Raw genomic sequence first — 16519 nt, forward strand, 5'->3', positions numbered from 1 at the left:
GCCGAGATAATGTCCACAAGACCGAGTCACTTATTTGCTATAATTAGTGAAGTAAAAGGTTCATTCCCATCATGTATTATTATTATTATTATTATTATTATTAAACCACGTGGTTTTCTTCACAGCTACTCGGTCCAGTTGCCAGTGCTTGGTTGCTATGGACACAAGGAGTACTCAGCTGGAGTGAGGAATTATGGGAAGAGGGACCCCAAAGAACTGTTTGATGTGTACTGTTTTGCAAAAGAACTGGATGGTAAACACACCCCCACACACACACACACACACACACACACATTCTGCTGCAATATTAAAGGACAGCTGAGAATCTTTTCATTATTTTAAACATTCAATAAAGTGAAAAGACAAAGAAACTTCATTTTGCAGCTAATGTATATTAATCCCAGGTTGAGAAACCTTTGCTTAAAATCAAGCCTTTTAAAAACATGAAACTATATACATTTGTTGTGTTTTTAAAGATGTATGTCTACATAACTACAGTATGTAACACAGACATAATATCACCATCCTTATCCTTTACATACCATCATAATTACATGTAGTTTCAGTACTCAACCCATTGTTCTTTTTAGAAATCCGACAGACGAGTTCATGTCTCTCGTGTCTCTCGTGTCTCCAGGTGAAGTCTTTCACTCCGCGGTGCCGGGCCGGCTGTCTCTGCCGTCGGCCTCAGACCGCTGCGTGTCCCTCGGGGGACAGCTGGCCACAGTGGGACAGCTTTATCTGGCCTGGAAGGCCGGCCTGGACAGCTGCGCTCCGGGCTGGTTGTCTGACGGCAGCGTGCGCTACCCGATGACCCGGCCTCGCCCGGACTGTGGAGCGAGCCGGCCAGGAGTCCACACCGTCGCACCCAACAGCACTGCGGACAGGAGCACCACGCTGTATGACGTGTACTGCTACAGAGGTACCTTAAGATATCTATATATATGATATATATATATAGATATATATCATGAATGAATTACACTCAAAGTACAGTGTAGGGAGGTGGAGAGAGACTCTGTGAACATAACTGTAATATGTATGATTTAAGAGGTGCTGCAGTATTTACATTATATCATCATATGTGTGTTACTCACATGATATCAATATTTAATTTTTTTAAATATCCTTGGACTCATAATAATCCTTATACACTCTTAACAGAGGTGTTGATGTAACTGTGGAAGCTTTGAGTGCAAATAAAGTAAATGTCATTGGCACTGTTGTAGCTATGGCAACAATAATTTCTTATCCATGTGATCCATCACACGGTCACATGTTTGTCTGCTGGATCGAGAGAGAGAGACAGAGAGAAAGAACAGGATGAGTCAAAGTTAAAAATCTAGAAGCTCAGCTTGTCGACTGATGTCGGCCAATTTCTGCAAAATGAAAACACAGGAAACTTTTTAGTCCAACTTCTTAAGCTCCTTCAGCAACAGCCCTGTGAACGAGCAAATCTCCTCAACTCTTGTCCCCAGGTAAGGTGGAGAATTCAGGCTCCATCTTTCAGATCTACACCTCCCTGTGGAAGCCCTGGAGCTACCTCGCAGGCTTAGGTGACCCCGACTCCACGAGGACGGCCGGTCCAGATGTCACCACACAGCAAACCGCCACTACCGAAGGTTTTACATTTGTTTACGTTTAGCAGATCTGTAGCAGCAGGAAGCAGCTGATTCATCACAGGATCAACCATCAGTAAACACAGTACGACTGTACTGACAATAGCTGTGCTTTTGCAAACACATCCTTGCAGGGTCCACAGACGCCGGTGATGTTTCACCATCGAACTGGACCGGACTGGTTGAACTAGAAGACGAGACCTCCGTCAGCACTGATGCATGTGAGGCTGCTTTCTAATATTGGTTAATTATACGTATTGATCGATACGGAATGTCGATTTTTGCTTATAATCCGACTGATTGCGTCCTCAGCCTCAGACCCCTGGTCCTCAGAGTCTTCGGGGTCATTTGTGACCCTCCAGCTGATCCCAGGACAGAAGCTCTTAGACTGGGGAGAGCCGCTGGAGCCTGGCCCCGACTCTGAGGAGTTTCTCCGACCGCCGGTCGACCCCACCCCTGCTGACAAGAAGGTCGGTCCCGGTTCTCGCTTTTATTCTGAGATGTAACAAACGGGAGCAGCGTCACTGGGTCAGCTAACGTTCTGTGCGTCCACTTTTTTTCATTTTGAAGGTGATCTCAAAGATTGTCAAGTCCATTTGGAAGCCTTGGAACTACCTGGCAGGGACTGGAGATGAGGAAGGAACCCGAGCACCAAGTAGACAGGCAGAGGAAGACGAGATGGCCACCAAAAAGATGGATGACGTTTCAAATTCATCCAGTGCAGCGTCACCAAGTGAGTGGACTTATATAACTTACATGGTCCCCTGAGAGAGCGTATGAGGGAAGACATCTCTGAACAGAGGATAACAGCAAACAGAAATTAAGGCAACTCAGTGGACACAACTGACATCTTTGAGTATTCTACATGTTTTAACTTTTCCAGTGTTAACATGAAACAATGCATCTTATTATTAGCACAGTAAGCAGTCCGGAGAGGAACGTTGTCACACAATTTGAGTTATAAAGCAACCGGGCTTGACGGCAGTGTATGTTCATGAGCACGAACAGCGTTGTGAACATATTGCTGCTGAGGCAGTAATTGGTCTGTGATGTTGGGGGAAACACAACAGGATGGTACATTAATTACAGTACAGAGAAGCCCCAGGAATGAAGTTCATTAGAGGAACACAGAATGAATAAGGCGTAACTGGGAGAGCAGACGCCTCGCAGTGAGGAGAACAGCAGGAGCGAGTCCAGCATCACCTCCTTTTGTTGTATGAAAAGCAACATACATTGTGTCTATATAGATATATACAAAACTTCCATAAAGGATGCGCTTGTGTTTCCTCACTTATTGCCCCCTGCAAGCCTCCTCGCTCCTCAAGATGGATTTTAGGAATTGGGACTGAGAATGATTTCCGGGTCACGAGCCGGAGGAGCGAGGCACAAAATGGAGGAACGAGGAAAGCCACAGGTGTGACAGCTGACGAGCTCCAGCTGTGATTTCCCTCATATCGGGATACGATACAAATAGTGTTTTAAAAATGTCTGTTCTTTTAACTGTGACTGGTCATTGGAATAGTACAATAATGATTTAATAACTAGAAATATGAATGCTAAAATGAAATACTAAAAGCACTCCTTAAGGCATAATTAAATAAAATGAAGAGGTGTGCGGCGTCTTGTGTGAACTGAGCATCATTCTGCCATACGAGCACTAAAGTCAACGCCTAAAAAATGAATTTGACTTTTAATTGGATTAGCTCTAGGTCTCATGAAATGGTAACACAAGCAAATGCCGGTATAAACATTGATATTTATCTGTTCAGCTTGATAAGAAAGGTAATTTGCATAATTGTAGGAATTACTCATACCCAAATGAGCAGGACATTTAGTATGATTATAATCGTATTATTTTATTAAGTATACTTTTTGTATTTTTGAACTGACCATTACTTAGCAACAAAGCTAGAAGTTCCCGAGGAGACGAGGTAATGAGTATATGTGTATTTCATGACTCTGTGGTGATTTGTTTCAAAATGATCAAAGACTATTTTATACTTCATACTTCATACTTCATGCAGAACGCAGCAGCTGGGCTCTTCAGGACGGGCTGTGGAGCTCACATCACTCCCAGCCTTGCTGCATTGGCCGCCAGTCAAGTTCAGGACTGATTTAAGATTATTTTAATCTCTTATAAGAGACTCCTTGGCCGAGCCCCGTCTACATCTCCGAGCTACTAAATCCTAAACCGCCGGAGCGTCCACTTAAGGTTTACCAACCGAGACCTGGTGCCCACTAACCCTTGCCAAACCCGAAAAAAATAATCAATAAACATCTAGAAAAGTTTTCTATCAATTCAGGTTTCTTTCAAAGAGAGAGATGATGGAAAAATCAAACTGAACTCCTGGTTCCCGTCTCTGGGTGCAGCAGGTTTGTCAGTATGTGACTCTATGAGGATGACAGTGGTTTCCAAATGGCGGGCATCCATGTAGTGTTTGTTAGAACTGTGTTACAGAGTAGTTGATTTAATTCTGAGGCTGTGGTGGTCTTTAGTTTCACTCTGTTTCTCCTGACTCCATGTGTGTGCAGAGAGGTTTTAGACCTTCACCCACGCCTGTTTTCTCTTTGTCATTTGTTCATTCGTGTTCGTTAACAGTGGCTGTTTTAAATAAACAGTTCCATTAAGTCAAACGTGCCTGAGATTACAGGAAGAAACATATTTTTTTAAATTATTTTAAATCTTGTTCCTTACCGTGTGAACAGAGGGTTGCTAGCTGACTGATCCTATTGAAGTGTAGACGGCGCCGGTGCAGCGATAGAGGAAGATCAGCTCAGAAGTGTTTGTTTTTGGCAAAACAAAGTGAATCCATAAGAAGATTTTCTCTGTGTTAGTCACTCTTGGCTTTGTTTTTTTTGCACTATTCTCTCTGTCGGGAACAATTGGACCCCTGACTTCACTCGTTCTTTCCTTTCTTTATTTGTTTTGTGTCCTCTGCAGGTTTGTTTTCCTGGGGCAGTTCATGGTTCAGCAGCTCCACAAGTGAAAACCCTCCACCAGCCAGTGAAGAATCTCCCACTCGTCTGGCATCTACTTCGGCCGCCTCCAGTAACTCTATGACTACAGAGAGCACCAAGAGCTGGGAGACTTCAGATACGCACACGTCCGCCGCCTCCAGCTCTGCACCCGGAATCACCTCATCCAAAGGGGAGACGCAGGTCCGTGTTGAATCAGCGACCGCAACCCAGCCGGGTGACAAGAGGGAGGAGACGGTGACCTCCAGAGGCAGCGGTAGAGGAGGCAGAGGAAGGGGGAAGAAGAACAGAGGGGAGGACAGGAGCAGGGGAGAAGAGAAGGGGAGAGGAGAGGATAAAGGGAAAGGAGAAGACGAGGGGAGCGGAGAAATCACTGGCGCAGAAGCAAAAGGGGAGATACAAGTTTCACGCCGACTGGCTGGAACAAGCAAACCAAGAGAAAGATCCAGAGAACGATCTAGAGACAGAGGTCACAGGAAGGGACAGTCCACCACCACCACTTCTACCACTACTACTGCTGGTCCTCTGGAGCTCACAGTGATGACCACAACTGGGTCGGAAAGGGCTGACTTATCTACGTCCACCTCTCCGGAAAAAATGCCATCCCCGTCAAGCTCACCAGATCCACGCCAATCCCTCTCCTCATCTCCATCACCTTTGTCCTCTGTCACTGTGTCCCCATCTCCCTCGTCCTCCCAACCATCCCCATCCCCGTCTAGTCCATCTTCCTCCTCCCCTTCATCCAATTCCCAAACCCCATCCCTCTCAACCTCACCATCGTCCCCCCGTTCCCCATTTCAAACTGCCGGATTGGGAGACCCGGCTCCATCGACTCGCTCAGACGTCCAGGACAGCTCCACGAAGACCCTGACATCGTCCCACTGGATCCCAGTGGAGAAAGCGCTGCTGAACAGCTCTCTGGATCGTCCTCCATCACTGTCGGGACCCCGAGATGTGGAGGAGCCTGCTTGGTCTCACGCTGTGGGGTCAGGGGCCCTGTTACCTGGCAACATGGAGGAGGAGAGCAGCAGAGGCGGAGTCAACATCAGTACCATAAATCTCAGCCCAACAGGTTAGCCTTGTATGCCTGTTTTCAGATGTGTTGTCATCCATGTATCTGAATCTTCATTGTGATTAATCGATATTATTCTACACAAAACACAATTTTGATTTTATAAGCTTTATTATTGCCAATAGTAAGAATGTTTAAACCACATGGCTTCACTGCAAAGACTGGACTTGAAGTCTAAGATGGCTACTGATTTTCACCACGAATAAGGGCATCTACAAATCACACTGTGCTTATTCCATTCCCTCCGTTCTTTCCTTTCACAGTAAATGCCCTTGAAACATTCACTGCGTAACCGTTCACCAGAGGAAACCCAAATTCACTCGGTAGCTTACGGTGGCTCCGGCTGTCCAACAGTCTACCTCAGACAGACTGTTCTGATGGATCAGTGGGGTCTAGCTAGTCGGTCCCCTGCGAATCTATTAGAACATTTGATTGAAAACTGTTTTCGTTTGTGTTTATTTGTCACGGCCTCCGCGTGTAACGATGCATTGATCATGCGACTGTTGGGGTTTCTTGCTTGCTCGCACTCACACGTGTCTCAGGGATTACTTTGGTAGGCTCACTGTCATAGCTGATAGGAAATGAAGGCAGATGTAAATAAGACCTAAGTTGTAAATATGTAAGTCTTCTTTAATATTGCCTTTTCATTTCCTCCCCTGACTTCGCCACTGGCATATTTATTCTGAAGAACTCGGTGTTTATTCCCTTGGCTACACACCTTTTATTCCCACCAGCAGCAGAGACCACATCCACACAGTCTGTTGATTAAGTCTGCAGCTCTGTATTCTCCAGTGAAGCTCCTGGCTGCCCACCTGGTTTGCTTTTTTTTTTTCCTTGATAATGAGAGCTCACACAGAGAACATCCCCTCACCTGGCGGCCATCATCCTATCACAGGGGGGGGGGTTTTTATGGTGATTTATTTTACTCCTTTTGAATCTGTGGCAGACGTGGCTGAGCTGCCCGCTCGGGATGTGAGGAGCATGAGGGTGGAAAACAGCTGTAAACTGTATCGACAAGAAGCCGAGGGCAACCATCTGGGCTTCTGGTGTACAGTATGAGGGTTGATTGATCGGCCGACACCCTGGAGTCATGCAGCAGACGGCCATAAACACACTAACACACGGAGATGTCTTTGCTACACAAACAGGAGAAGAGGATGAATGCACTCGAGATTCTACCACCATCTCTCTCTCTGTCTCTCTCTCTCTCTCTCTCTCTCTCTCTCTCTCTGTCTCTCTGTCTCTCTCTCCATCTCTCTCTCTCTCTCTCTCTCTCTCTCTCCGTCTCTCTCTCCATCTCTCTCTCTCTCTCTCTCTCTCTCTCTCTCTCTCTCCATCTCTCTCTCTCGTCTCTAGTCCAGTCCCTTGTGGTTGGGTTTGATGGTGGTGGTCAGTATTTTCTCTCCTGACTGGATCAAGGAGAACTTCATCAGTCAGTTAAATCAATGAGGACAGAACAGAAAGAAGCCTCAGGTTAGATTCGAGGACCTTCAGGAAAGCAAATTGATCAAAGCGAAAACAAACACATTCAGACGCACACGGAGTCAACACACAATGCACTCGCCTTTCTTTCCATTTTCTGATCTTTTTTAAACCGATTTTTACCACAATCATCTCTCTGTTACACTTAAATTGCAGACGGTTTCTTGTTTCCACCTTCCTCTTCGTGCTTCCCTGACCTCACAGAAATGCCAACGCCACCTGTGAGGTTTCAAGTGCTTATCCGAAAATCACATTTCCAAAGTGAACCACGTCTCCACCGTGTCTGTAGCTTTTATTACTCAAAGCAAAGGCTGCGTGTGATGTGTGGATTAATACTTGGAGCTATCCCAACGTTGCCTCTGCCTCTCCTCATCTTCCTGTGCTGTTTCTGTGAACACATCAGCTGGATTTAGCCGTAGCCGAAGCTTATTGTCGCCGTTTGTGCCGGTGGTTTCGGTCGCTGTGCGAAGCGAGGGACAGTCCACTCCGTCAACTCCTTCTACCGACTTCTATTGATTTTTTTCTGCACCACTCGCTTTAATGAACGGCCAATCGCACAGAGTTTATCTTTCACACACACACACACACACACACACACACACACATGCTGTAGTAAATCTGCTTGTCATAACAGTTGGGATTTGTCGAGGCGTGCCATGACCTTGACTGACGCGGAGGGTGCGAGTGCGCTTCGGCCTGGACTGATGTGCACTAAATGAAATGCATGGCTGGGTTCAGCGCCTGACTTCAGCAGAATTCAAACCAGGAGCAGAGGATTGGCTGGCAGAACTGAACATAAATCTATGGACGCCATTGAGAAATCTTGCTCTTTTGATTGAAAACCCTGCTTTTTTTTATTATTATTTTTTCATCCTTGAACATTTATTTCGCCCCAACACAGCAGCCGGCATCATGATAACTCAGAGGATGTGAGCTTTCCATGTCTGCCTCATTTTTGCTCATCGTATACTGTGTAAACACAAACACACAAACCTACGCACATACACACTGCCTACCTCACACACACACACACACACACACACACACACACCACCCCCTCCTAAGCGGTGCTCAGTGTCAGAGAGAGAGCTGGCAGAACAAAGACTCCCACAGCAGAGCTTTTTGCGGCCAGGGATGAACGAGTGGTGGTTTTCAAAGACCTTAAGTTGCCATAATGAGCGGCTCAGGGGAGGAACACGTGGTAGTGGTGTCAATTGATATGGAAATGTGTAATTGTGGAAGGAGACCACACACGCACACATTTAGGGGGTGAATGGCGGGGCCGAGGCTCTCAGCGGGAGGTCTGCTCGTCTCTGTTGAGGACGGCTAATGTCTGAAGTTCTCACGCTGCCCGCTACGCTCGGCGGAGTGAGCCAAGGCCTCGCTTTCCATATGGTAGCCATGACAACTGTGGCTGTGAGGGGATGGCGAGGTTGAGGCTCTCTGGCTTCTGATCCCTTTGAATAGAGACAGAGTGTGAAATGGATATGCTTGTGTGTTATAGCCGATGGTTTTGACTAAGCTGCAAATGGTGGAAAACAAGGTTTTTTTTTCTGAGTCATGCCTTTTTTTTCATTTTTATTGAAAAATCCCAGAAGTGGTGAGAGCGGAAAATTGCGTTAAAGCCATCCGAGTTCAGAGCCATGGGCATAAATATTTAAGCTTTATTCAGCCGGTGAGCTTCGACGCACGTGTTTTAAATCACATTTACACGCAGGAAAAGCATTCTCCTGTACAGTATCACTAATCAACCCCCTTGTTTTGAATCCCAACATCCCCCTCCTCCCTCCTCCCTCCCTCCCTCCCTCCCTCCCTCCCTCCGTCCGTCTGTCTCCTGCAGACGAGGTGGATCCCTGCGTGACAGACCCATGTCTGCACGGAGGAAAGTGCCTTCCGCAGGGAACGGGCTACAGCTGCTACTGCCCACAAGGATACACTGGGGAGAACTGTGAGATTGGTTAGTGATGCTCACACACACACACACACACACACACTGCACACATCCCACACAAGCACACACACACACATGCAAGTATCCACACATAGTCACGATAAAGTCAGCCCTGCCTAAATACATATTGACGTAAGGCTGTCCAATAGCCTACTGGAAGGTCAAAGGTCGAGCTGTGCGTCACAGTGAGGGGGGCTGGGGTCAAAGTCAGTCAGTTGAATTTTTGAGCTTAATTGATTTCTTGTCCCCCTAAAGGTTAAGGATTTTTTTTACAAAAATAAATGAATTGCTCCTCACCCGACGGCCTTTAAGCCCAACAAACGTCACAGAAATCCGTTCATAGAGTTTGATGATGTGTTGCTGACAGAAGGAGCGACTAACAGCAGAGAAAATGCATCGTTGTCCAGGTACAAGGATGGCTGAGAGGCGCCGATCACTGTTGTTTGTGGCTACACCTTTAGAGGTTAGAGATAAGATTCATTTCACTACAGGAGGTCAGGGCCAGCAAACACAAAACCAGGTGTGACCTGCATGAACTGCAGGACAAAGAGGGACTGACAGAATCTAGACTCAAAATCGTCCTGATCAATTCCTCTTTATCTACATGCAATTTCCTCTCCTCCCTCTGTCTTCGGGCTGATTCCCCTGTTGTTCCTCCTATCTGTTTGGCTGGAGCATGTAAACAAAATATTATGGGCACCAAAAGCATAGAGCAAAAGTAAAGAGAATCACATTTGGCTCATTGTCGCTGAAGTGGAAAGCCTCTTGTGCTCCTCTGCCTGTTGTTGGATGGTTAATAAAATAGACTCAGACAGGACATGACTGGAGAGACAGTGTCACATGACATGCAACACATGTGACCCGGCTTTAACGCCAGAAGATGGTGTTTCTGTGGTTTACAATGCAATCATCTGCCCAACAGTGGACCTGAAACACAGCTGCAGAGAAATCTAACTCTCACATAACTGCACACACAGACTGTCAGTACTTCTTGTTGAAATAATGTTCCCTGATCTAAAGGCCCATGATGTATTCACTTCTCCTTACTCGACATCTTCTCAGGACTGGGCTTGAAAGGCCTTTTTCATAGGAGAACTTGTTTATTGTCAGTAATGCTTTTTGTGCTGTGACTCTTCTAAAGGTCTGTAGTTTGTGTAAGACCCGTGATTCTGCGCTACACTCGACCAAGTCTCATGAAAGTCGGGTCAGTGTTTTTCCCATAACCCTGCTAACAAACAAACAAATAAAAAAAAAAATGAAAACATGACCTTCTCGGGGAATGTAATACGTGAAACACATACAGTAACACATTGTTTTGTTTTATTAGCTCACACATAAGACTTCACAAAGTCCATATCCATATCATAAAAAGTGTGACAGCAGAGGTCAAGAAGCTACAAGCTTATACAACAAACCGTCCTCTACTTCAGGAGAAACAAAGAAAACTAAAAACTATATATGTATGTACATATACATATATATATATATATATATATATATATATATATATATATATATATATATGTATGTACATATACATATGTATATTTAAAACCGTCTTGGGCTCTACTACTAATTTACTTCGTGTTAAGTTGTATCTGCTCAGTGTCACAGAAAGATGGACGGATGGAGAAACAGACAATTGAGCTGACAGCCGGCAGCTGATGTGTGGCTATGCTGGAGGGCTTTGTTATGGATTTGCAGAATGTGCAGTATTATCTCTCTGAGGAGCAGCTTCTCCTCTGCATAATGGATGAGAGGGACGAAGGGATCAGACCGGTCACGTCGAACAACAAAGAGCTGGACTGATTCTAAAGGAGAGAGGTGGTGGCGTGTGTTTAACGATGAGCGAACACACTGAGACCTCATTAGCTTTGTTCATATTCATATCACAACTTTACCATTAGAAGCTGGGTTTAGGTATTTGTTTTATGACACGTTTGAGGAATTACATGTTCTTGTTTTCTCATGCGTTGAGAAAAAATAAACTTTTCCATTACTTTGCAGGATATCCAAACTCTACACTTCTCGATTATTTTCAGATGAATTCTCTCTCGTGGAGATTAAATTCACAGTTTGACTTGAGTTCTACCCACATGGGTTCGTTTCATCTCTAATAAATGACGTTGGTACGTCTGTGTTTTTGGTAAATATGAGGTCTATTTAATGCCACATTGTGACGCCACAGTGAAAGTGTCTTTCAGTGATTTAAAACAATGAACCAAGATGTCAACGAAGACTACTCCTTCAGCGGGGAAAGCACAAACTCTGCGGCTTCTTATCTTCTTAAGTTGCTATGATCTCACGGACAAACAACATTGCTTAATCGATTGCTCAACTTCAAACCTGCTGAGAGAAACTCATTAGCATAAACCACTGGTTTCACTTCCTATATCTGCCGGATTAAAGTTAGATCAAACATTAAACATTTTAAAGCAAAAGTTCAAACTCAAACTAATTGGATTAGAAGATTAGAAAAGATTAAAAACAAACTTAATTCGCCCCACTTGTACCCTGAAACATGCTTTATTGATAAACCACAACTTAGTTCAGATCACAAACTACGGCTTATTGCAGCCAAAGCTCAGTGTGTGTAGTGACAACGCTCTGAAACCGATATGTCACGAGGCTAAAGGTCAGTCTAGTATGATCCGTCTGACACGTTTAGCTCTTTACAGCCACTGACTCACTGACTCACATGTATAAGGAGCTTCTGTTTGCTCTCCTGCTGTTAGTTTTAATAGATTTCTGCAGTCCTGAGGTCTATTATTATGGGTCCAAAAAAACCACAGTGGTGAGAGAAAATGACGTGCTCTCTGTTTACAATGATGAAGTGATACTCTATTGATCCCTGTGAGGAGGTGTTCCTCTTTCTTGTGTTTTTTTTTTTGTAACACAGCAGCCCTGGAGCTGGCATCTGTCTTTGCTTCTTCTGCATTGTGGACGGCTGCCAAACTGGGGGCTCAAACCTAAATCCTCTGGTCAGGTTCCTCCTCTCTGCTGACTATAGTCCACCAAATTTATAACCGCTCGAAAGGAAAAGCAATGCAAAGTGCTATTTCTCCCTCATGCAGCCTTTTTGTAAACGGAGACAAAGGACAGGAGACAAAAGAAGAGATTAGACAAACATCAAGTCAGCCTTACGCTCCTTACTGTAAATGCATGAAGGACGTAATAACGCTTGAAGTGCTTTTAGAGTGTCTTCTTCACTGAGAGAATGAGGACAAATAAGGAAAGTAAAGGCGATTAGGTTGTCTGTATTCTCCTCACACTCTGTTTGAATTACAGTAGGATACTGTACTTCCCAAAATGGACAATTTCACCGTTCAAAGTCAGGACCAAAGAGGTTTTTTTTTTCTCCTCATGAAGAACGTGATCAGCAGGATACATCCTGTTAACTTGAACTCTAATGAGATGTGCAACCCTCGCTGCTTTTTTTTTTCTTCTCCCTTTTCCACAGATGTTGATGACTGCCAGTCTGAGCCATGTGAAAACGGAGGCACTTGCATCGACAAGATTGATTCATTCCTCTGCCTTTGCCTGCCCAGCTATGGAGGAGACGCCTGTGAGAAAGGTGAGAATGAGAACACTGCGTCAACAAATCCTGCACACCGCATGTGCAGCCGCAAGATTCTCCGTCATCTTGCAGTAAAATGTTTTGTTGCAAACTGAGCTGGTGAAAATAACCTCGATCGGTGTGCAGCGTCTCTGTTACAGCTGTACGTCATGACACAACATCACAAAGATGTGTGTGTGTGTGTGTGTGTGTGTGTGTGTGTGTGTGTGTGTGTGTGTGTGTGTGTGTGTGTGTGTCTGCAGGATGACAGATAATGACTGAAACTCTGCAGGCACAACACACTGTTTTCCAAGCAAGTGTGAAGTGTTCGGTGTGATAGTAACACTTGTTTTGTGGTTAGAGATTATCGCTGTACCTGTAGAATGGAGTGTGTGTCATTTAAAGACGCCCGGTGGAGTTCTCTCGCTTCCCTAAAATGGATCAAATAGAAGATAAAAAAGTTCTTTGTCAAATAAAGAAAATGGGAAAGAGGGACATTAAAAAGGGCAGAGAAGACAATATATAAAGGTTTGACATTTTGGGAACCACGCTGATTCGCTGTGTTGCTGAGATATAATGTCAGTGAGCTTTACTGGTGCTGGTTGGTGTATTTTTCGGCCTAGCTGGTTCCTCCTGTAGCGGCCTTTATGCTAAGCTAAGTAAAGGAGAACTTGAATAAAAGTCTTAACTAAAAGCGGGGAGGCAGAGAAAACAAGCAGGCGAACAACATGGCTTTGTTTGAGAAGTATAAATCATGCTAAGCTAAGCTAAGCTAAGCTAGCAGTGAACCTGCTGGGGGTGAAATAGTTTGATGCAGGTAATCTGATATCGAAGTAGGTAAATCAGGATCGGTGTGAGGAAATCAAAGAGGCCTACGGCATCCCATAATAACAACAGAAAAGATGCAGTCTAGTTTCACCAGCATGAGGCAAAGACTCCCCCCCCCCCCCCCCATACCCCACACTCAAACCAGCATGCACATAAGCGCTGATTCATCACCTCACTGTTTCAGCCTCCTCCAGCTCCAGATATGCTCTCCTGTGTGTGTGTGTGTGTGTGTGTGTGTGTGTGTGTGTGTGTGTGTGCGCGTGTGCGTGCCATGCACTAGTAATGAGAATGAATGAATATCTAACCTTTGCTGTTATAAATTAATCCACTGGCTTTGATGCTATTAATGAATACTAATAGTGCAGAGAGAGGGCCACATGCGTTGTGAATTGAAAGCGAGTCTGTATAATTAGCTCGTGTATTTAGCCTCTCGAGACGCTGGAGTCATATATTTGTGTCTTTATTTGCCGAAGGGGATGCAGCGCTGGGTAGAGTCAGAGCTCCCCCTCTCCTCCCAGCTTATTCAGAGCATTTATCTCACTGTGTGCTCCTGCTCTTTCACTGCGTCCTTCAAGAAATGATCTTAGCTTCTCTCACGTCTTCTCTTTTTTTCCCTCTTCAACTTTTCAGACGTAGAAGGTTGCGAGCACGGTTGGAGGAAGTTCCACGGCCACTGCTACAGGTAGAGAATGATGAAAAAACGGTCTCTGCTGTTAGAGTAGATATCTTTAACTGCAACCACAGGTGCCTCATCTGTCTGCGTTACTCCTTTACACCCCGGAGTTATTCCTCATACACTCGCCGCGGCGCTCTGTACCATTTAAACTCGTCTTGTGAAATATGCATTTTCATATCCGCTTCCGCCGTCCCACAGGTACTTCACCCACAGACACACCTGGGAGGATGCAGAGAAAGACTGCAGAGAGCACAGCGCTCACCTCAGCAGCGTCGTCTCGGCTACTGAGCAGGAGTTTATCAACGGTGTGTGTGTACTTCTGTCATAGACAAGCTGCAGTAACGCACACAAGACACTTGAATACCAAATGTTTAAATAAAATAAACACACAGCATACATCTCGTGTAGCAAAGGTGAGGCGTTAGGATAAACACTAAAAGTTCATCGGACTTATTTCCATAGTCTTTCTGAGTTGTTCATTTGATGCATGACGTCACAAATAGAACGACGCGGTCGTGAAATAATGCAGACAAAAGACGGTGGAGAAGAAGAACAGATCAGCGCATCAACAGCCGTTCTGGTGTCTTCTACAGGTCTGGGTCACGACAACGCCTGGATCGGTCTGAATGACCGCACAGTGGAGGAGGACTTTCAGTGGACCGACAGCAACGATCTGGTCAGTGATCACGTTTGAAGCGTGCCGTTATGTGAGAATCTCAAACTCTTTCTCTAGATGTTAGCATCTAGAGAAACTACATCAGCTATTATTGATTAAAAGTTCAAAAACAATCGATCAGATTTTATAGAGAGCAGCTTTCCAACGACAGCAGAAAACCCACAAATCTAGTGATAAGCTAAGTATTTCAAACCAGTGAGAAGAGTGCAGTGGAAAACACTAATAGAGAAGTCTTAACATTTGCAGAAAGATGTGTGTTCATAAAGGACCCGTTGCTCATAGTAAGAGACTTGTTTTCATGTTTAGCATTTTAATTACACCTGCGCCCCGGTTTGTGAGATCTCATGTGTAATGCAACAAATGTCCTTCCCCTGAAAGTGTTCATCATCGCTTCTGCAAGGGAGAAGATTGGAGACTCTCTGACGGCGCCGACAAATGAAAGAAACTGCTTTTGCCGTCCTGCAGGTATATGAGAACTGGAGGGAGAGCCAGCCGGATAACTTCTTTGCGGGCGGGGAGGACTGCGTGGTGACCATCGCCCACGAGGACGGCAAGTGGAACGACGTGCCCTGCAACTACAACCTGCCCTACATCTGCAAGAAAGGCACAGGTACTGCAGCGTGACTCTCCCATCAAATCTAACTTCAGGAGGAGAGACGTGCGCCGTCTTCACACATTGCGCTTGTGTTCTGTCACTGACCAGCCGGCCACCTGTTAGTCATCACTGCTCGTCATCCATTCTTGTGCTCTTTGTGTAACAAAAGATTCAGCGATCGGTCATTTGCACTTTTTCCTGCTTAAAAGGTCACAGCCGCAGATGCTCCAAAAAAAACCTTACAAACTTAAGTGAAGATTGTGAGTCAGTCTCAAACCTGTATTGATTTTCGAGAGCAATATCAATCTCAATCTTCTCTTTATTGCCGACTCTCCCTCGGGCTCTCTTACACTTGTCCAGACAGCAGAACCGTTAGTTGCAGTTATTGCCAATTACTGCGTTTGTCCACAAATATGAAATAAGCCGGCTTGCCAAGTTTTCCTAATAGTCTCCCACACCTTCCCTCTGTGACCCGGCTCGGCCGACTCGAATGCCGCGAGAGCTCGTAGGATGCAAAGAGAAAGCTTAAGACTGGAACACGCTGGAGAAAGGGAGGACGGTCAGCGGTTAGAAAAGAATGGAGGAGGATGGAGGAGGACACGGGGAGAAGGATGAAGTGTCTGACTGCTGCCTCATGGCCCTGAGGCTTGGCTGCGTTCCCCGTCACCTCCTCCTGGCCTCTCCTCCACTCACATGCAGATACAGCAACAAGGCTGCCATCTAGAGGCAAAGCACACCTGCAATATTGAATTTGGTCAACACCGAGCACGAATATTTAGAGTATCTGTACTTAAAAGACTCTTAATAAGTGTAATAAGTTGAGAGCTAGATATCGTACGTACCTCTCATCTCTGCGATGGTTTTGTTTCGTGGTTTCCCGCAGTGTTGTGCGGCACACCGCCCGCAGTGGAGAACGCCCATTTGATAGGTCGGCGAAGGTCACATTACGACATCCATGCAGTGGTTCGCTACCAGTGCTCCGAGGGCTTCTTCCAGCGGCACATCCCCACTGCTCGCTGCCGGGCCGACGGGAGCTGGGAGAGACCCAGGATCATCTGCACAAAGTGTGAGTGTTCAACGTCTGAAGT

At 45.5% G+C, this 16519-nt stretch overlaps 1 protein-coding gene across 1 annotated transcript in view; it reads left to right on the forward strand.

Annotated features, from left to right (window-relative positions):
* LOC137892557 (neurocan core protein-like) overlaps window positions 1-16519 on the forward strand; it is a 34744-nt gene that overhangs the window by 16912 nt on the left and 1313 nt on the right. The window contains exons 6-19 of the mRNA XM_068737802.1: window positions 126-253; window positions 638-922; window positions 1479-1622; window positions 1754-1840; window positions 1932-2089; window positions 2190-2352; window positions 4561-5667; window positions 8990-9106; window positions 12561-12674; window positions 14115-14166; window positions 14359-14465; window positions 14754-14836; window positions 15302-15446; window positions 16315-16497. Coding sequence (XP_068593903.1) covers window positions 126-253; window positions 638-922; window positions 1479-1622; window positions 1754-1840; window positions 1932-2089; window positions 2190-2352; window positions 4561-5667; window positions 8990-9106; window positions 12561-12674; window positions 14115-14166; window positions 14359-14465; window positions 14754-14836; window positions 15302-15446; window positions 16315-16497 — 2873 coding nt within the window. The remainder of the gene's footprint in view (window positions 1-125; window positions 254-637; window positions 923-1478; window positions 1623-1753; window positions 1841-1931; window positions 2090-2189; window positions 2353-4560; window positions 5668-8989; window positions 9107-12560; window positions 12675-14114; window positions 14167-14358; window positions 14466-14753; window positions 14837-15301; window positions 15447-16314; window positions 16498-16519) is intronic.

The sequence above is a fragment of the Cebidichthys violaceus genome, unplaced genomic scaffold (assembly GCF_023349555.1).
Source record: "Cebidichthys violaceus isolate CVI_PGR_0920_01 unplaced genomic scaffold, fCebVio1.0.p SCAF_8, whole genome shotgun sequence".
Taxonomy (NCBI): Eukaryota; Metazoa; Chordata; class Actinopteri; order Perciformes; family Stichaeidae; genus Cebidichthys; species Cebidichthys violaceus.